The sequence below is a fragment of the Apostichopus japonicus genome, chromosome 16 (genome assembly GCF_037975245.1).
Source record: "Apostichopus japonicus isolate 1M-3 chromosome 16, ASM3797524v1, whole genome shotgun sequence".
Classification (NCBI taxonomy): Eukaryota; Metazoa; Echinodermata; class Holothuroidea; order Aspidochirotida; family Stichopodidae; genus Apostichopus; species Apostichopus japonicus.
The window spans coordinates 15,745,018-15,762,076 of record NC_092576.1 but is presented as its reverse complement, the minus strand read 5'-3'; the positions used below and the strand labels follow the sequence as shown (position 1 = coordinate 15,762,076).

Sequence of the window (17,059 nt, the reverse complement as noted above, 5' to 3'; positions counted from 1 at the left end):
GTGCCACAGGCTTAAAATAGTTTATGTAGAGTTGGTTTGTTATTAGACATTGGTATTCACAGCAGGTGTCGTGGACGTTTAATAATAAATATGGTCATTTTGTATTGTATGTATTTGAGATCTTCCTGCAAGCAGGAACTCGCAAAGAAGCCATCATTGGCTAATCAAAGCCACAAGCTGATCGAAGTCAGTTTCTTACATTCATATTTAACGTCCATGGTTATGAATTGTCAGTTGTCAACAACTCTGTAACTGGACGACATACATTAATCTTGGGGTCACTCAAACTCGGGACCTTAATATTGAAAGGCACCGGCGCTAACCACTGAGCTAACACTCCTATTTTTACAAGGTCGTACATAATAGGTCAAAATTGAAAACTATAACATATTTCTTCTGGTTTCTAATACCTTTACAATAACAAAAAATTGATTCAGAAATGGGCCCATTTTTGATCTTTCATATTTTTATTTTTGTTGTATTTCTCTTTCATGGAAATTTCACTGATATATTTGATGGTGATATAAAGTGAATCTTTGCTGCCTCCACAAGGGTGCAAGGAACTTTGTTGAAAGAAGGTCAAAGGTAGTTTCAGGCATGAGCTTTTTCAGCGAATTCGCGGAATATCTGTGATTTCTTTTCTACCTCGGGGACAAAAACTATTATCCTAACACACTGTAGCATATGCAAACTGGAGCCTATACCGCAATTTTTGCAAAGTTCTGTGATTTTTTTTTTACTCAAGGCTCATCCCTGTAGTTTAGACATGCATCTACTACTGTGTCTTTGAAAGGAACCTTCTGTGTGACTGTCAACCTTAGAGAGTACTTTGCCTGGCGTCTGAGAAAATCGGACCTTTTCTTCGTCATTTTAGGCGACGCCGACAAACTTCTGAACTAAAGTACAAAGATTAAAAAAAAAGTCAATTTTCCCTGAAAGCCTTTCTTTGTCGCTTTCTAGATTCTTTCAACTGAAACTAAGATGTGATCCGAGGTACAGTAGCTTCTGACTGATTCACCCCCTTCGCCCCCTTGGCAAAGAAAAGGTTTTACGAGGATTGCCTCTGACTAAGAGCCAGGCATGAGCTTTTTCCGCGAATTCGCGGAATATCCGTGATCTCTTTTCTACCTCGGGGACGAAAACTATTGTCCTAACACACTGTAGCATACTCAAACTGGAGCCTATACCGCAATTTTTGCAAAGTTCCGTGATTTTTTTTTACCCCAGGCCCATCCCTGAAGAGCTGGGTAGCTCAGTTGTTACAGTTCAGGAAGTCACTGGTTGACACCTCTTCCAGCCGAAAAGTTTCTTTAAATTAATAAATAAAAAAAATAATACACAATACAGAGGAGAAATAATTTTTCAGATTTTTGGAGGGGGAATTTTCACAGTGTGCTAAATCATCACATAAACCCACCTATAGGACTCATCTGATTGGTCAAGTCCTACTATTCAAACCAAAACATGTTTTCAATTACATTTGTGCAATATTCATGTCATTAAATTACCTTCAAAACTCTTTGATTTTTATTTGCAGGGAGATGAATATTTCACTTTATAAACAGATTATTAGAATACAAATTTTAAAAATAGTGAGCCCACCTCACCTCTTCCTCACCTTGACAAGCAGCTTGGCATTCATTTACCTAAGGACATTTTGCTTCTTTTTTTTTTTTTTTGGTTTCTCTTTTGTCTCAACTTCATTGTTATGTTTGTACCTTTATTGTAAAGATGGATTGTGCTATTTTAATGATATAGAGGATTAGTTATGGTATGAAAAAATTGGCTTTGTTTTTGTCATCTTGTTTGTTTTTTGTTAGAGATAGAGGGATAGAATGATATAGATGGGGAGGGGAGGAGGGGGAGGGGGCTTATGTTTTCATTCATTAGTAGGGTGAGGGGCGGGGCTTATGTTTTCATTCATTAGTAGGATGAGGGGGGGCGGGGCTTATGCTTTCATTCATTAGTAGAGTGTACAAAATTTCCTCACTCAAGGCCCTGGCAGTAAACATATATGCCAGACTTGTACATAGTTATTTATAGAGATCAATTTATACAACTTGAAGAAAGTAAATGCTCAGTAAGCATAATCTGGCAAACCACAAGTAATTGGGCAATTAGAGGGGGAGAAGTAGGGGTGGGAGGGGGACATTGGGAAGGGGACATTGGAAAGAGGATACGGGAGGGGCATTTGTGAGAGGTGGCATGGGGGGGGGGGCAGGAGAAGCAAGGAATTTTGAGGGTGTAATGGGTAGTGCACTGGAACATGAGAGGGAGATATCGGCACATACCCGGGTTGGAGGGGGGGCGGAGGGGTAAATTGCATGTGGTTCTTTGTCATACAGTATCCAAGGTACACTGGGCTTTCTTAAAACCACCCACAGCAAAGAAATGGTGGATAGGATTATGACCAGACTTTTCTTAGCACTCGTGTCAGGTCCAATTATTGCTATTAATTCTGTTGGCATATTTAGAGTAAAGTTTGTGCTACAAATCTGTTGCATTATCTTTCAATTTAAAACATACCCTCCCCCATTTGGGGGAGGGGGGCTGATGGGGTAACTTAGACCAGTTCTGAGAGTGTGTTAAACTGATTTTAGGGAGTTTGTGCTCTACTTGTATGCTATCAAAGTTACATGTACTCATAGTTTTGTACTCATACTCGGGACATTTTGCAATTCCAGATTCGAGTACTGTATGGAGTACTCATGCTTAGAGCCGGGCACTCATACTAATTGGAATTTTGCTTGTACTCATGCTAATGGCAATTTGCTTGTACTTATACTCATGCTATTGTACTCATTCTATCAGTCCAGTGTTGACGAACCTAATTTCCGAACTTAAGATACTGAAAAGGTAACATTTTTTTTGTTTTTAAATGTAATTTAATAAATTACCAATGTACGTAGTGTTACCATAGTGTTGCCTGTAAACATGAACAATTAAAGGACCCTCCATTAATCGAAACCAGCACAGAGTAGAAAATATTGCCGAAGCCGGACGAATGTATTCAGAATCACATTTTTAAGGTCAAGATGTGTCATAATGTGCTGGAATGTTTAACATTAAGCTTGGTCAATTCATTTTATACTTGAGTCACTATACTGATTACATTTTTCACCAAAAAACTGCGTTTACTTTTGAAATTTAGCGACTTAGAAGTCACGGCTGGTGCACAGCGGAGGTACAAACAAATCACTGCCCAGCGTTCGATGTTAAAAGATTTCCTCTGTAATTTCAAGTTGTTGTCACTTTCAACTGATGTATAATTTTAAATGCATAAAAGAGTATATAAAAAATAAGTTGTATTATAATTGTGTATAAGATTGAAAAAAAAAAACCAATAAAGCAAAAAGTGTGACAAAGATTCTCTCTTTGAAAAGTTTTTTCCTTTATTTTGTAGTCAGACGACAAAGTTTATTTCATTTCAAATGACATAACTTTATTTTATTCAGTTATATAAATAGAATCGCTTTATAGTGACATTAAATGGCACCTTGTGCAAAAAACCATATGAAAGTGATATCTTAAACAGAAAAGGCAAAAAAGTTAGGCTTTGACAGCAAGATGGATAGAAAAAGGAAAAAACAAAACCAGGTTTCATATCTATTGTTATACCACTCTTAAATCTATTGTTATTATATCTATGGTTATACCACACTTAAATATGAATATTCATATCCATTTCTCAGCAAAAGATTTCTCCACGGAGTCATCTTTTATATTTTGAAAGACAGGCTCCGAAACAAGGCTCATTAGCATGGCGCCTACAATGACCCTGGATCACGTTGGATGTCCGGGATCCACATACGTGTGTCCACTCCTCTGAAGTAGTGCCTGCTTCCCGCCACCCCTTTCCTACCCACCATCCCCTCCCTTCCCTCCTACCACCTCGTTTCCTCTCTTTCCCCTTCCATTTTTTAGAACGCTATACCACTTACATACTTGTCTTGTTTCTCCAGACATTGGATCACACACACACATTTGACCAATAATCACACAGTTTGGTTTATTACAATGCACAGTATTTGATGCTAACAAAAGTATGTGCTTGATATAGCTTGATAAGAATATTTCTCTCATTGTACGACCACTTTATGTAAGATGCATGATTCAGATTCAGAAATGCGGCCTTTGGTCAGTTTAAATTTTTTTCTTCTGATATATATATATATATATTTATTTTTTGGGCTTTTGCCTGCTGGATACTGCTTGGTCACCCTTCGATAGGTTACAACAACAAATATGAGAAATGCATTTAAAATGAAGGAAAACACACCGAAGAAACAAAAAGTAAACAGAAAAAATATATATAATTTGAAGGTTCCCCTTGGTATAACAACCGTAAAGAGTCAAAATAATAAGGCATAATTCATGTACAAAACTCGGCCCTCTCTCTGCTGTATGTAGTAGCCTACTGCTCTTGGGCATTCATATATTATAACCCTCATCAACTGTTTAACATTTGCACTCTTTTCCCCCTCCCTTACCATTCCCCTTCTGTGTCCCTCCCTTCATCCCCCATCCCCTTGGAAATCTGCATTGATCTCAATTGGGGTGCTGGCCTTCGCCAATAACATGCTGTTTGTAGAGTGTTGTAGAATCATTTGTACAAACTTTACATGATGTGACTTCTGTTATCCTCAAAAATAAAACCATTTGACCATCCAAACTAGTTCCAACAATAGCAGAACCCTGGAAGACTTATAATTCTGAAGCACCAACTTATGAATAGCCTCCTCAAATATATATATTAGAAAATTCAAATTCAACGTTGCCTGGAATCAGGGTACATAGCGTAAACACACCCCCAAGAATATAAACACAACATAAGACTACCCCATTCTGAAATTCTGAAATTAACAATATCAATAATTCCATGAGATTGTTAATTAAAAAGTTCTCTTCTCATTGTTTCTCTGGTATAAATGGGTCTAAAATTATTTAAAGCTTGTCACTTTCAGTGTCAGAATTCACACTCGAAACATTTTAAATACAAGAGTTTACGGAAAACTTTCTCAAGCATATCCACAAGTTGTCTTGCTAAACAGTGTCATCTAAAGAAATTTCTACTGCAATGTTTTGTGCACACCAACAGCAACACTTGCTACTATACCCTGTAAGATAAAAGAAACTTCACAAATGACTAAAAATACTTATTCAAAACTGTCTAAAAGGAGACAAAGATTTAGAAATCCCACAAAAATCCAGGAGACATTTTGCTTACAGTACATCATAACAATTTGAATTATGTGTTGTTCATATTGGTTACTTTGCACATGTATATTTAAATATACCTGTCTCAGGTGTATGCTTTTCGTATTAGCATCTCATCTTGTGGTTCCCTTTTCTGTTGATAAGCAATACATACCATCGAATGGACCATCCCTTAGTTACACAATCCAATATTTATGTGCTGTTTCATAGTACCATGGAATATCAAAACTCTGTTCACATGTTTACTTTAACAAACAAGATTATCTCCTGTCTAGAAATGTTACCGGGATTGAAGACAACAACAAAATCAGAAAATTGTAGCGGCTTGATCAGACAACATTTGAAAATTACATTTTGAAAATTACAAAAGCCATTTGAAAATTGCTGAAAAAATTTCACGACTTTTGAATCATGCGATGCTGTACAACAGAGTAAGAGGCCTTTGTAGGTGCTTATTTTACGAGCCTGGTTGCATCTTATTAGAGGAAAACTCATCCTCCAGAGATTGCAAAAGGGAGAGAAACGAAAGAGAAATTTGAGACGATCTCATGCATTGCATTCAATAGAATCCAGAACGTCAGTCGACAGTGATTTCTGATTACTGGATGTATATCTAATTACTGACAACATGGACTCTGAGGAATGAAGATTAATGGGAAGGCATGTTCCTGTCTATATCTGAAATCTTCTGAATATAGTTAAATAGTTGTAGCATCTTGAACAAAATCAGAACAAAATCATTGATAGTTGTTGCAGTGTTGGTACAGGGATGAAAGAAACTTTGGTCCCAAAATGAACAAACTTCAAACCCCTAATGTCCATGGTCCAGTTGATACTCTAATACATTACGAGAATTAGTCCATTAACCATAGGTTGCATTTTTCAGCTCTCTTGACCTCAACTTTATCTCCTGCAAACAGACTGGTATTGGTGAGGTTTAAGGGTTCATTTGTTCACAGCTTGCCATGTCTGCCTTGATCTGATAGTCATTCCGCTACTAGCTGTGTGATGAGTTGCATAATAGACGGCTAGGGAGCTCAACAAAGGTGCAAGAAGATGGGACTGATCACTCAGCTAACCAACTGGAAAAAACCTGCCATTCAGTACAAACGTTTTTTTTTGGATGCAACCTATAGCTAATGGACACTTTCGTGGCATGTAATACAAGCGGAAGCCCAAAAGCTGTTATAAAGTTAAAAAGTGCAGGCTCATTTGCGTATTTGTCTCGTACTCTTTATATTTCCCTGCGCTGCACTGCATGCACTAGCATAAAACCATGTTCGTCCTCACACCACGCCGAGCTGTTTCCCGACCTCGGTGAAAGCGTCTACGCACTGGTCAACCTCCTCTTCGGTGTGCTGGGCTGACAGCTGGACTCGGATTCGAGCCAGACCTGCATGAAGAGAATTTTATTATTATTATTATTTTAGGTTTACAGTCTTGTTAAGGACCAAGGCCCTATCACACAACTTTACAACTTAATCCCTGGTCATTGGTAACTTGTCACACCCACAGACCAAAGTGTGCAGAGTTCAATCAATCTCTCCTGGGGCACCACAGTGCACCACAACCACCGGGGTACTTCACATAGGGTGCAGCCACAAACCCGCGCACACATGACTATATTTACAAGTTACCTCGCAAGTCCCAATTTATACACCTGGGTGAAGAGAGGCAATGGAGATAAAGTGCCTTGCCAAAGGACACAACGCAATGATCTGGCCAGGACTCAAACCTGTAATCCTTGGATTACAAGTCCGATGCCTTAACCAATCTGCCACCACGCTCTCTCAATCAAAATAACACCCAGAAATAATTTAGAATATTAAGAAAAGAAAGAAAGCTCTCATACACACAAGAGAGAATGACTTACTACTGTTTGAATATCGTCATTGAACATTACAAGTTCAACCCTGTTAGCTCTCGCTCGATTGAAAGCCCGAAAAAAAATTGGCAATTTCTCAGGTATGACGTCATCTAGAGAGTAACCAAAGCTGTTCTTCCTTATCTAAGCTTAATGAAGTAGCTGCAACAAGAATAAACTTTCACAACAAGAGCTTGAGGAGTAAGATAAGGAAGACAGCTTAGGTTACTTTGCAGATCACATGATACCCAGAAAACAACCGTTTTTTTTTCTGGGTATAAACCAAAGCGAGGGCTCACCAGGTTGAACTCGTAATGAAATTTTGAAATGAATTTTATTGAGAACGTACTTCTTTTTTACAAGGGTGGGAGGGGAGGGGTGGGGGTTGGGCTTGCGTTGGCACTTGAGATGCTTCAAAAATGAAAAAAACATTTGCTATATGAACTGTCAACTTTTCATAACAACTCAAGTGATGCTAAACACACTTTCAAAGCAAGTTACTGCAGTTTGACACCGTGTATTACAAGGCAAAAAAAAAAAAACTATAAGTAGGAAATAATAGGAGAAGTGCAGGATATGGACAAAAAAGAGTAGGAAGAAATATAGTGTTGGAAATTAAAGAGGATGTATAAGTACTTTTATGATTGGTAGGATAGCCATAGGGATCGAAGCAGTCATATGACATTATCGTCACCAAAACATCAACATTTAAATGGACATGTCTTCTCTCTTCTCACTTAGGTGAGCTTCCGAGTGGATTCACAAAATTTAAAATTGTGCGTATTTCCGACAGAGTTGTAGAAAAAATATTTTCCAACGGTGATTTTGCCACCTAGCTACCTCAGTCTGAACTGCCAAATATTAACAGTCCTTCAACGGTTCTGTTCTTACATTGAGATTGAACATCAAATATCATAGTAACATTTACATGTAGGTACCCTGCAACATCAATTGTTTTTTTTTTTTTTTTTTTGCGTACACAGGGGAGAGGTAAACCCTCAACTTACACCTCTCCTCCAGACTATGACAACTTGGCTTCCTCTTTATAGATATAAAGATATGAACTGGGGTAAAAACTAATCACGGAACTTTGCAATATTGCGGTATAGGCTCCAGTTTGCGTATGCAACAGTGTGTTAGGATAATAGTTTTTGTCCCCGAGGTAGAAAAGAAACAATATATAATGGCATCCCTACAAGACATTCAAAATAAAGTTGTTGTTACCTTTAGGAACAACTGGGAAGCTGAACCCTATCACATAGATATCTCTCTTTAACATCTCGTCTGCAAACTTGGACGCTAGACTCGCTTCTTTCAGCATCACAGGTGATATGGGATGGTCCTTACCCTGAGATGGAGAGATTTGGAGGGGAAAAAAGATGATGTGCTTAAATGGACGAATTTCTGACCATGTACATTCTAGCTATGAAAGAAGTATTTCAATGAAAGTTTTGATGCATGACTCTTCTCCCTACGGCTTTTCTGTTCAATCGCTGATGTATGTCCGCCCTGGTTGATTAACTGGATCAACAACTGATCCGTTATCAACCACCATCTGAGCTATCCTGTATAAACACAAGCCTGTTACTTTAAATCTCCACTAAATGAAGGGATAGATCAAACTTGAAATTTGTTGGATAATAAGTCTTTCTGATTGATTTACTGTCTAATAACAACTAAATGCCTTATCAAACACTGTCTGAGCTTTGCTGTATAACTACAAGCCTGTTACTATAAATCCTCACTTAAGGTGGAACAGATAAACTGAAAAACTACTTACAAGTTCACACAATTATATACTGTAGATCATTACTGATTGGAAAGCATCTCCAGTAGTCTCTCTTACTACAAGAGATATGATAAGCTCAGGGATGAGCCTGGGGTAAAAACCCGGTTGTTGGATTAACCCCAAAAAATATTTAAAAAAATAAAAAAAGGCATGAAGCAGAGGAGGATTCAAGCCTCAACATATGAAACAATATAGAGCTAAATATGAAAATGAAAATAAGGTGCAAAATTTTCACTTTTTGGGGACATATTGAACAGATTTTGGGGCAAAATACAGTTTTGCTTCTTAGCCAAATGAGTTGGACGGCCACTAAGAAAGACTGACTCACCGTCAATGTAAACCCAGCCGCTGTCATCTTGCTTCGGAAACGTTTTGTGTTTGCTGCGAGTTTAGCTATCAAGGAATTATCCGCCATGATTATATCAAACACCTGAAGATAACGACGACAAAAAAAGTGAGGAAATTGTGAAAGCAAAATGAAGATGGAAAGTGGTACAACATCTGAATAGCAAAGTGAAGGAGTCATAAATATAGATATATAGGCCTATGTGTATATAAGCCATCGACAAAGATAACAGTGACAGGATAATTATAACGAGATTGAACAGAGACAAGAAAAAGTCGTTTCACTAGAATGAGGTTGGAATGAATGGAATCAGGATTACAAAATCCTGTGCTTTATCAAATCCATCATCCAGCCAATAATTGGTGGCAATTCATTATAACCATGTCTCACTTGGAGGGGGGAATGGGGAAGGGGGTGGCAGAGGGGGAGGGAGGGGGTAGGGGATGGACTTGCTAACAGTCACGCTCTACAGAATCTTGCATACAAATGTACACAGGGATCAGACTCCACATGGCAAAGCAAATTTTCTCTCCAGACCCTATCCCCGCCTCTCTCTATCCTCTTGATGAGCAGACACGTACCTTAGAAGCAGATGCCACCACTGGAGGAGGGAGACTGTTGGAGAAGAGGTAGGGCCTGGACTTCTGCCTCAGCATATCGATGAGTGGTTTGGGTCCGCTGGTGTACCCTCCTAGACAACAAGAAAGCGGAAAGGATTGGTTGATTTATGAGCCAAATTTTTGAAATCCATCTTGTTTATGTATGAGCTCAATTACTCTTGAAGAAAATATATTCATCCAGTCAGATTCGGACATTCGTGATAGAAGTTTTGTTTTATAACTATTTAAAAAAAAAAATCAAAATCAAAATAAAGTAATAAATAAAACAAAAACAAAACCTGTTAGCAAACTGCACCCACTTAAGAGCTTGTGTAAAATAATATATTTATAATTATTTTAAAATCAAATGACACTGCATATTGAAACTGAAGATCATGTGACCATCTTTGTATCAATGACAACTGCTAGATTGCCTCATTTGTGAAAGCTCCAATATGCATTCAGTCTTGACGGTCTAAACATGTCGATCTACCTTTGGTACTATCGCGACGGTGTACTTTTTGGCCAAAGATTTTGACCAATTTGCAGGGATCGAGGGAATGAAAAACTTCAAACCAAAACAACTAAGTTGTCCCCTCTTTTGTTATAGTCAAAATGTAAACATTTCTCGAACGCAGGGTCTCATCTCAAGGAAAAAAAATTAAAACACGTTCACTCAATCTCTGCAAAAGTACATATTCATGACTGTGTGATTATTTACTATGCAAGAGTGATAGATCGGTTAGTTTGTGCTTATATGCCTGATGGGGCTTTAAGGTATAATTACATAGTCATGGTTGTGTGATAATTTACTATGCAATGGTTTTAAAAACTGATTGAAGAGTGAGGGATCGGTAAGTTTGTGTTTATCATGGCATGCCTAACATGGCTTTAAGATAGAAATACATATACCCATAAAATCAATAACAGATTTTATTGCCTCACAGAATCAACATAAGAAAAACATGTCTGCTGAGTATCATAAAGTAGCATTGCTTTCGATTTGATTGATGTCACATCACTCTATAGTTTCATCATACCAGAGGATCCAAGCATTCCTGTAACTCCCGCTGTACTTTTTCTGAACTACAAAGTTTTCTCAACACAGAAATAGAAATAAAGTCCCTTGATACTTACTACATCATCAAGGGATATTCAATACAGAAAATTATCCATCTGTCACATACATTTATACATACCACCATGCGATTGCACAGATTAGGGTAAATGAAAATTAACTTCACTATGCCCAAAAGTGCCAGGTGCTTTACTGCCAGACCAGCACGGTCGATGCCCTCGATCTATCCATAACGCACCACCAAGGGACATGCCAAGAGACGGAACTAGGGGTTTTGGTCGGGGGGGGGCGAGAATGGTCTGTAGAGGCGCTTTTGAGTAAAGATACTCACTAGATCGCCGGAAATGACCCTCTCCGGGCCTTGCTAATTTGCAGATAAACGAAGAATAAATAGCTGTTAGAGCATTTTGTCAGAAAATTACACCAACAAAATGTGACAAATGTCAATAGGTAGATGAGAGCGCAATAAAAAAAGTCAATAATCGCGAATAGGTAAAAAGTAGTAAAAAGCTGAAAAGGGCACCAGCAGTCCATTGAGTCCGTCAGGGGGGCATCCTTCCCCCCCCCCCCGACTGTATGGACGCTCCGCCACTGGACATGCCAGGGATAGACCAAACCACCCTATAACCCCGATTCACTCACGGAAGAATGTTTCATGTGTGGTATAATAGGTGAGGGACACCCCTTACCTGCAGCACCACCCAGTGCTTTACCGAGGGTAGAGTTGATGATGTCGCAAGGCTGTCCAATACCGAGATGCTCTTCGGCTCCTCTGCCCGTCCTCCCCAGGAAACCCGTCGCGTGACATTCGTCGATGAAGATCAAGGAGTCGTACCTCTCAGCCAGTGCTGCTATCTCTGCCAGGGGTGCGATGTCTCCGTCCATGCTGAAGACACTGTCGGTCACTATCAGTCTCATTCTTGCACTCTGGGTCTCTTGAAGGAGTCTCTCCAGGTCTGTAAAGGAAACCGACCATACCGGGAACCGTATGTATGTATTTGTATGTATTTTAGATCCTCCTGCAAGCAGGAACTCGCGAAGAAGCCTTGTTGGCTTATCAAAGCCGCAAGCTGACCGAAGTCAGTCTCTTACATTCATATTTAACGTCCATGATTATGAATTGTCAATTGTCAACAACTCTATAACTGGAAGACATACATTAATCTTTGAGTGAATTCGAAACGGAGACCTTATGATTGGGATTTGAAGCTTGGAGAAGGACTGAATCAACAGGTCACTACTCACGGGCTGCTAAGAAAGTCATGGGGGTGGTGGGGGAGGTGGTAGGCCTTTGACCCCAGACTCTCCCAATCTCATCTCACTTTGTACATACTTGACAATATGGAAATCTGGTGCAGTGACGTTAACCAGAGCACAAAAGTGAGGGGGGGGGGGGGGGCTAAATTTAAATCTACCAGACTGATTTTAGGTAGCGGTATGAACCTAGTGTTTTATAAAGGAGGGGGTTGTGCATTAAGGGGGGGAATCTTGTGGTCATACCGCAAAAAAAAAAGCATACAGAGTCAAAATGGTGCATATTGGCACATATAGACTATAAATTAGGTGTGTAACTAGGTTCTTAACCCAGGGTCATGCAAGCAAATACTTTTGAATATAGTGTGAGGTTGAAAAGTAGTAACCCATCCCCCCCATTCCCCCCCACCTCAGCACCCTGAGGATCCACATGTGAGGGTGTCCAGTTCCAAGAGGAATGGTCTCACTCTTCCCCCGACTGAAAAGTAACAAAGAAATTCTCCAACTCATAATGGAAGCCTATCGTTCCCCCCTCCCCCAACCTCAGCATCCTGATGATCCATATGTGAGGGTGTCTAGGGCCAAGAGGAATGGTCTCACTCTTCCCCGACTTAAAAGTAACAAAGAAATTCCCCAACTGACATTGGAAGCCTTTATGTCGCTTACCAGACAGATTCAAGTGTTTGTATCGGTGTCGCTGGGCCTTGCACAGCCTGATACCATCGATGATGGACGCATGGTTCAGTTCATCGGATATGACTGCATCGTCGGGTGTCATCAGGGATTCGAATATTCCCGCGTTGGCATCAAAGCAGCTCGCATAGAGGATGGTGTCCTCCCTGCCGTGAAATTTAGATATTTTCTCTTCCAACTCTTTGTGGATGTCCTGTAGAAAATAAAGAATTTCAAACATATTGATATATCAACATCTAGGCATAAAAGTCAGTATCTTCTGTACGTCAATGTGCTAGTTCACACTATTTGTTGATGCACTCCAGAATGGTTAAAAAAAAAAACAGAAGTCATTTATCATTTATGAAATTCTCTTGCTTCCACCCTCACTATTCCTTCTCCCACCCCCTTCCCTCCCCTCTCCCTGTTATTCATTCCCCTTGTCCTTCTGCCCTTGGATCTTAATATATCAACCATCCAAACACAATATTACGAAAAGGTGTACTTCCGAACAAAAAGAGAAAACATATTGGAGGGAATTTGCTGACACAACGTGCTGAGATGTCACTACGACTCGTACCACAAAGAAGGAGAAATTATGATACAAAAATCTTGAAAATTTTAATGCACAAGTTTGTAGAAATGACAAAAGTCAATAAGAACACAGCAATGGCCACTACAGTGATTGTGAGCCCTTGAAGGTCAACTGAACTCACATTTCTCAGATTGACGTGTCTTGAACCTACAACATGGGAGAGCATCTTACTAGGACTAATAATATACTTACTTAGATTCTTTTGTCTGCATTCATTTCCTCTAATTTTTATTTTATCCTTGAGAATTATGTATCCCAACCCTTCCTCTTCCCCTCCCTCCCCCATACACACCCCACAAATCAGTCATCCTAAAAAATGCCAAGCTATACAGCTAACATTTGACAGGTTTCAATCTGACATTTCTATGACATTAATTATGTGCAGAAAACAGCAGACCTCGGGCAACGTGCAACGTTTATTGTTATCAACGAAGGGATGCTTCGATGGGAAGAGTCCTAGAACATGTTGAATAAATCAGTTCGCAGTAGCTACAGTATGCTGTATAATAACCTCATTGTGAAGAGAGTAAGTGGTGGTACCGGCATAAAACTCACCTGTGTCCCACAGATAAACCTGACAGAGCTAAGCCCAGCTCCATATTTATCTAAGGCAAGCTTAGCAGCTTCTATGACCTCTGGATGGCTCTAAATGATAATTAAAAAAACAAGAAGATATGTGTAAAGAAAGAATAATGGAAGTCTCCCGTACATGATTTGCTCACAGGACATATCTATTGAGAACGATAATTTAATTCTAAATAAGAACAGTTTAACATTAACTTAACGATAATAAGTGGAAAAGGTTTGAAGAAAACAATGACAATTTAAGTTCATTTATTTCATGTTTCATAACATAAGTCAATGAATAATGGAAAACTGGTTTGGAAATTGTAGGCTGCAAATGGAAGAGAGCAAAGGAATTCTTGGCTATCTGAACGAAATTTGAGCCAGTGACCTCTGGGTTAAAAGCCCAGCGATTTACAGTCAAATGGGTTATCCAGCCCTGGTTTGGACTTTAGGTAGTGATCCCTAAAAGCCCTTGCTTTGCTGGAGTGGGGGGGAGGGGAGGGGACAGTCAGAAGCAGCAATGCCTTGCATCATTTACTGTACAGGAGTATAATGGGTAGAGCACTGGGCTTGTAACCCAGAAAGTCACTGGTTCGAATCACATTCAAAGCCTTTCACTTTCTTTGCTATTTTCCATTATAATTTAATTCATTTTCAGTCGGCTGTGTGTCCAAGACAACAAGTATGCACAAATAATTCACACAATTGTCCTAACAGTTACCTATAAATTGTATTATATATCCCTTATCCCACCCACATGCCCCCACCCCCCCCCCCCACGCTTCTACTTTAACCAAAATCAATGCAAAATTAAAAATCAATTTGTAATGAACACTCACAGATAGTCCAAGATAATTGTTTGCACAAAAGTTCAGTATTTTTCTGTTACTTCCAGCTACTTGAATCTTGGCTGCTTGCTTGGTAGTGATTATCCTCTCCGACTTGAATGTCCCCGCTTCTCGTATTGAATCGAGGGTCTCATGTAGGATGTTGTTCATTGTTACTGCTGCGGCCGTGGCCTGGTGGCGCACGATCATCGTTTGAGCTATGGGACGTAACATTTTCGTGATGTCCAAACACACTATCTGTTCACAGTGAAATGATGAAAAAAAAAAATTACACAGACATTAGAAAACTATTATGAACAACCTTAACAGAACTATCCCAGAAATGATTCATGTTGCCTAATGTACTGTACAGTAGGCTACGACAGGTGCAGTTTAGGTTAATTTTATGGCTATACCTCCCTATGGTGTTCTTCGTAAAGATTGTACTGTATGTGCTGCTTGCATACATAGTACTTAGTAGTAGGCCTAACCTTCAATTTCAAATGGCAATATCAATAATACATTATGTACATACTTACAGTAGGTCTAGCCTAGTAAGTAGTATAGACTTAGCCAATGCCTATTTACTAATCCGATTGTTAGTATGTTCCACACAATAAAAAGTGAAACAGCAAACAAAAGTAATAGCATAGGCCGTTAAGGGACATTTACATAGACCATGGTTAGGCTATAAAAAGTATCTATGACTCCTGTATGAGCCAAGGTAAAGTTGTATCGGAAACGTTAGCCTGCCCAACGTATAGCTTAGCCAGTGGTGAAGGTTAAAACTAACTGTGGGCATAACGTTATGTTAGGCTAACGGTGTAGTGTTACTGTTAGACCTAACCTTTCATGACTTAGGCTGGGGGTTTCAAACTAGAAGTTTGTTACTAAGAAATTTACCCAAAAGAATGTAATTAGTTCTACTCAAAACAAAGTTGGACTGAACCTCAAAAAGGTATGTTAGGGGTGTGTGAGGTCAGCGAACGTATGATTGGTTGAAAAATCATACGCTCATGCTTGCACGTTTGCATTGACAAGTTTTGTTTACGTGTGCGTTTGGCCAAATAGCGTACAAGGTATCGTGGAACCAATGTTACAAATATCATAATGGTATGAATGCATATACGAAAACTATGAGTAATAACAACCTTTATTCACAATGCCAAAATTTCAAAAAACAACCAAATGTCCAAAGGGTGCAAGACTTGGATTAATATAGTTTAACTCGGTTTGCAGAAGTCCCCGTTCAGCATACGTAATCTTCTGAGTGTATATCCAGGGATTAGGCAAATATGGAACGCAGGATAGGCAAAAATTGTTGAAGTACTTCCTATACAAAGCAATAATATACATGTTCAGTTACGCTCGGGTTCTGTAACTATATTTGCAAGCTCTTGTTCCCGCGAAAAAAATCCGTAGTACTCCGCTCACAAGCTAACCGAGCGAGCAAAATGTAGAATGAGTTAATTGAATAGTTATTGATAATTTACTCCAGTCAAAGATGCTGCTAAAGGCCTAAACGTACCCATTGCAAGTATACGTCGCTGTTATGTGATGCAGTTACTATAATAAAAAAAAATACCGATATACCTCCTAACCTACTACGAGTAGATTATAACGCAAAATATTCTTACTTTTGATTCAACTATAAACATAGTTTCTACTTGTTATGGTTTTGTTTCTCATATATTTATTTCTTCATGATGAAATTATTGTTTTTGCATGAACAATTATATAGGCCAATTAAAGATTTCATTCACTTCTTTGAGAGGACCGTGTAGAGTCAGTTGTATTAGCATTGGACACTTGTCTGAACTGACCAACGAGGTAAATGAATCTGGAGGATTCATGTCAATTGGGTGCGCGCGTACCATGTATGGAGGGTCATGTGATGTGTTCCAGGGTGGTACTATACTGATATTTCTCTGTAGCAGTTCGAGAACAGTGTTAGTGACTTCGTGAAAGATTGGTCGGTTCGGACATGGGAACTAACGGCATAAGAAGGTACTGGTACTTCAGGCCTACGAAATAGTGCTAATATGCTAACGTTCAACCTTATTCTCTTGAATGAAGGCAGGCTTTCTACATAATCTTACTTATTAATACAGCTCTAGGGGCAAGCTTTGTCTCATATGGCCTAACGTTATTACTACACGCTATAAGTGAGTGTAGAAATGGAAAATGTGGGGAAATGTTTAGTTCAGTGCAACCACGGAATTCTCCATGGAACAGATCCTAATGCTGTTCG

At 39.2% G+C, this 17,059-nt stretch overlaps 1 protein-coding gene across 6 annotated transcripts; it reads right to left on the bottom strand.

The window, feature by feature from the left end:
* Positions 1–3,416: 3,416 nt before the first annotated feature.
* Positions 3,417–16,118, bottom strand: LOC139982421 (2-amino-3-ketobutyrate coenzyme A ligase, mitochondrial-like). Of its 6 annotated transcripts, none has more exons than XM_071995262.1 (9): positions 15,960–16,118; positions 14,821–15,066; positions 13,970–14,059; positions 12,814–13,033; positions 11,583–11,849; positions 9,798–9,907; positions 9,199–9,300; positions 8,306–8,429; positions 3,417–6,610 (listed from the first exon to the last, which is right to left on the bottom strand). In XM_071995262.1, exons 2-9 carry the CDS (start codon positions 15,040–15,042, stop codon positions 6,504–6,506), a joined length of 1,242 nt encoding a protein of 413 aa, XP_071851363.1. In that variant the 5' UTR covers positions 15,043–15,066; positions 15,960–16,118; the 3' UTR covers positions 3,417–6,503. The 6 variants fall into 6 exon arrangements, with proteins under 6 accessions (XP_071851363.1, XP_071851365.1, XP_071851366.1 ...); XM_071995264.1 differs by lacking the exon at positions 15,960–16,118 and adding an exon at positions 15,758–15,872; XM_071995265.1 differs by lacking the exon at positions 15,960–16,118 and adding an exon at positions 15,712–15,840.
* Positions 16,119–17,059: the final 941 nt, after the last annotated feature.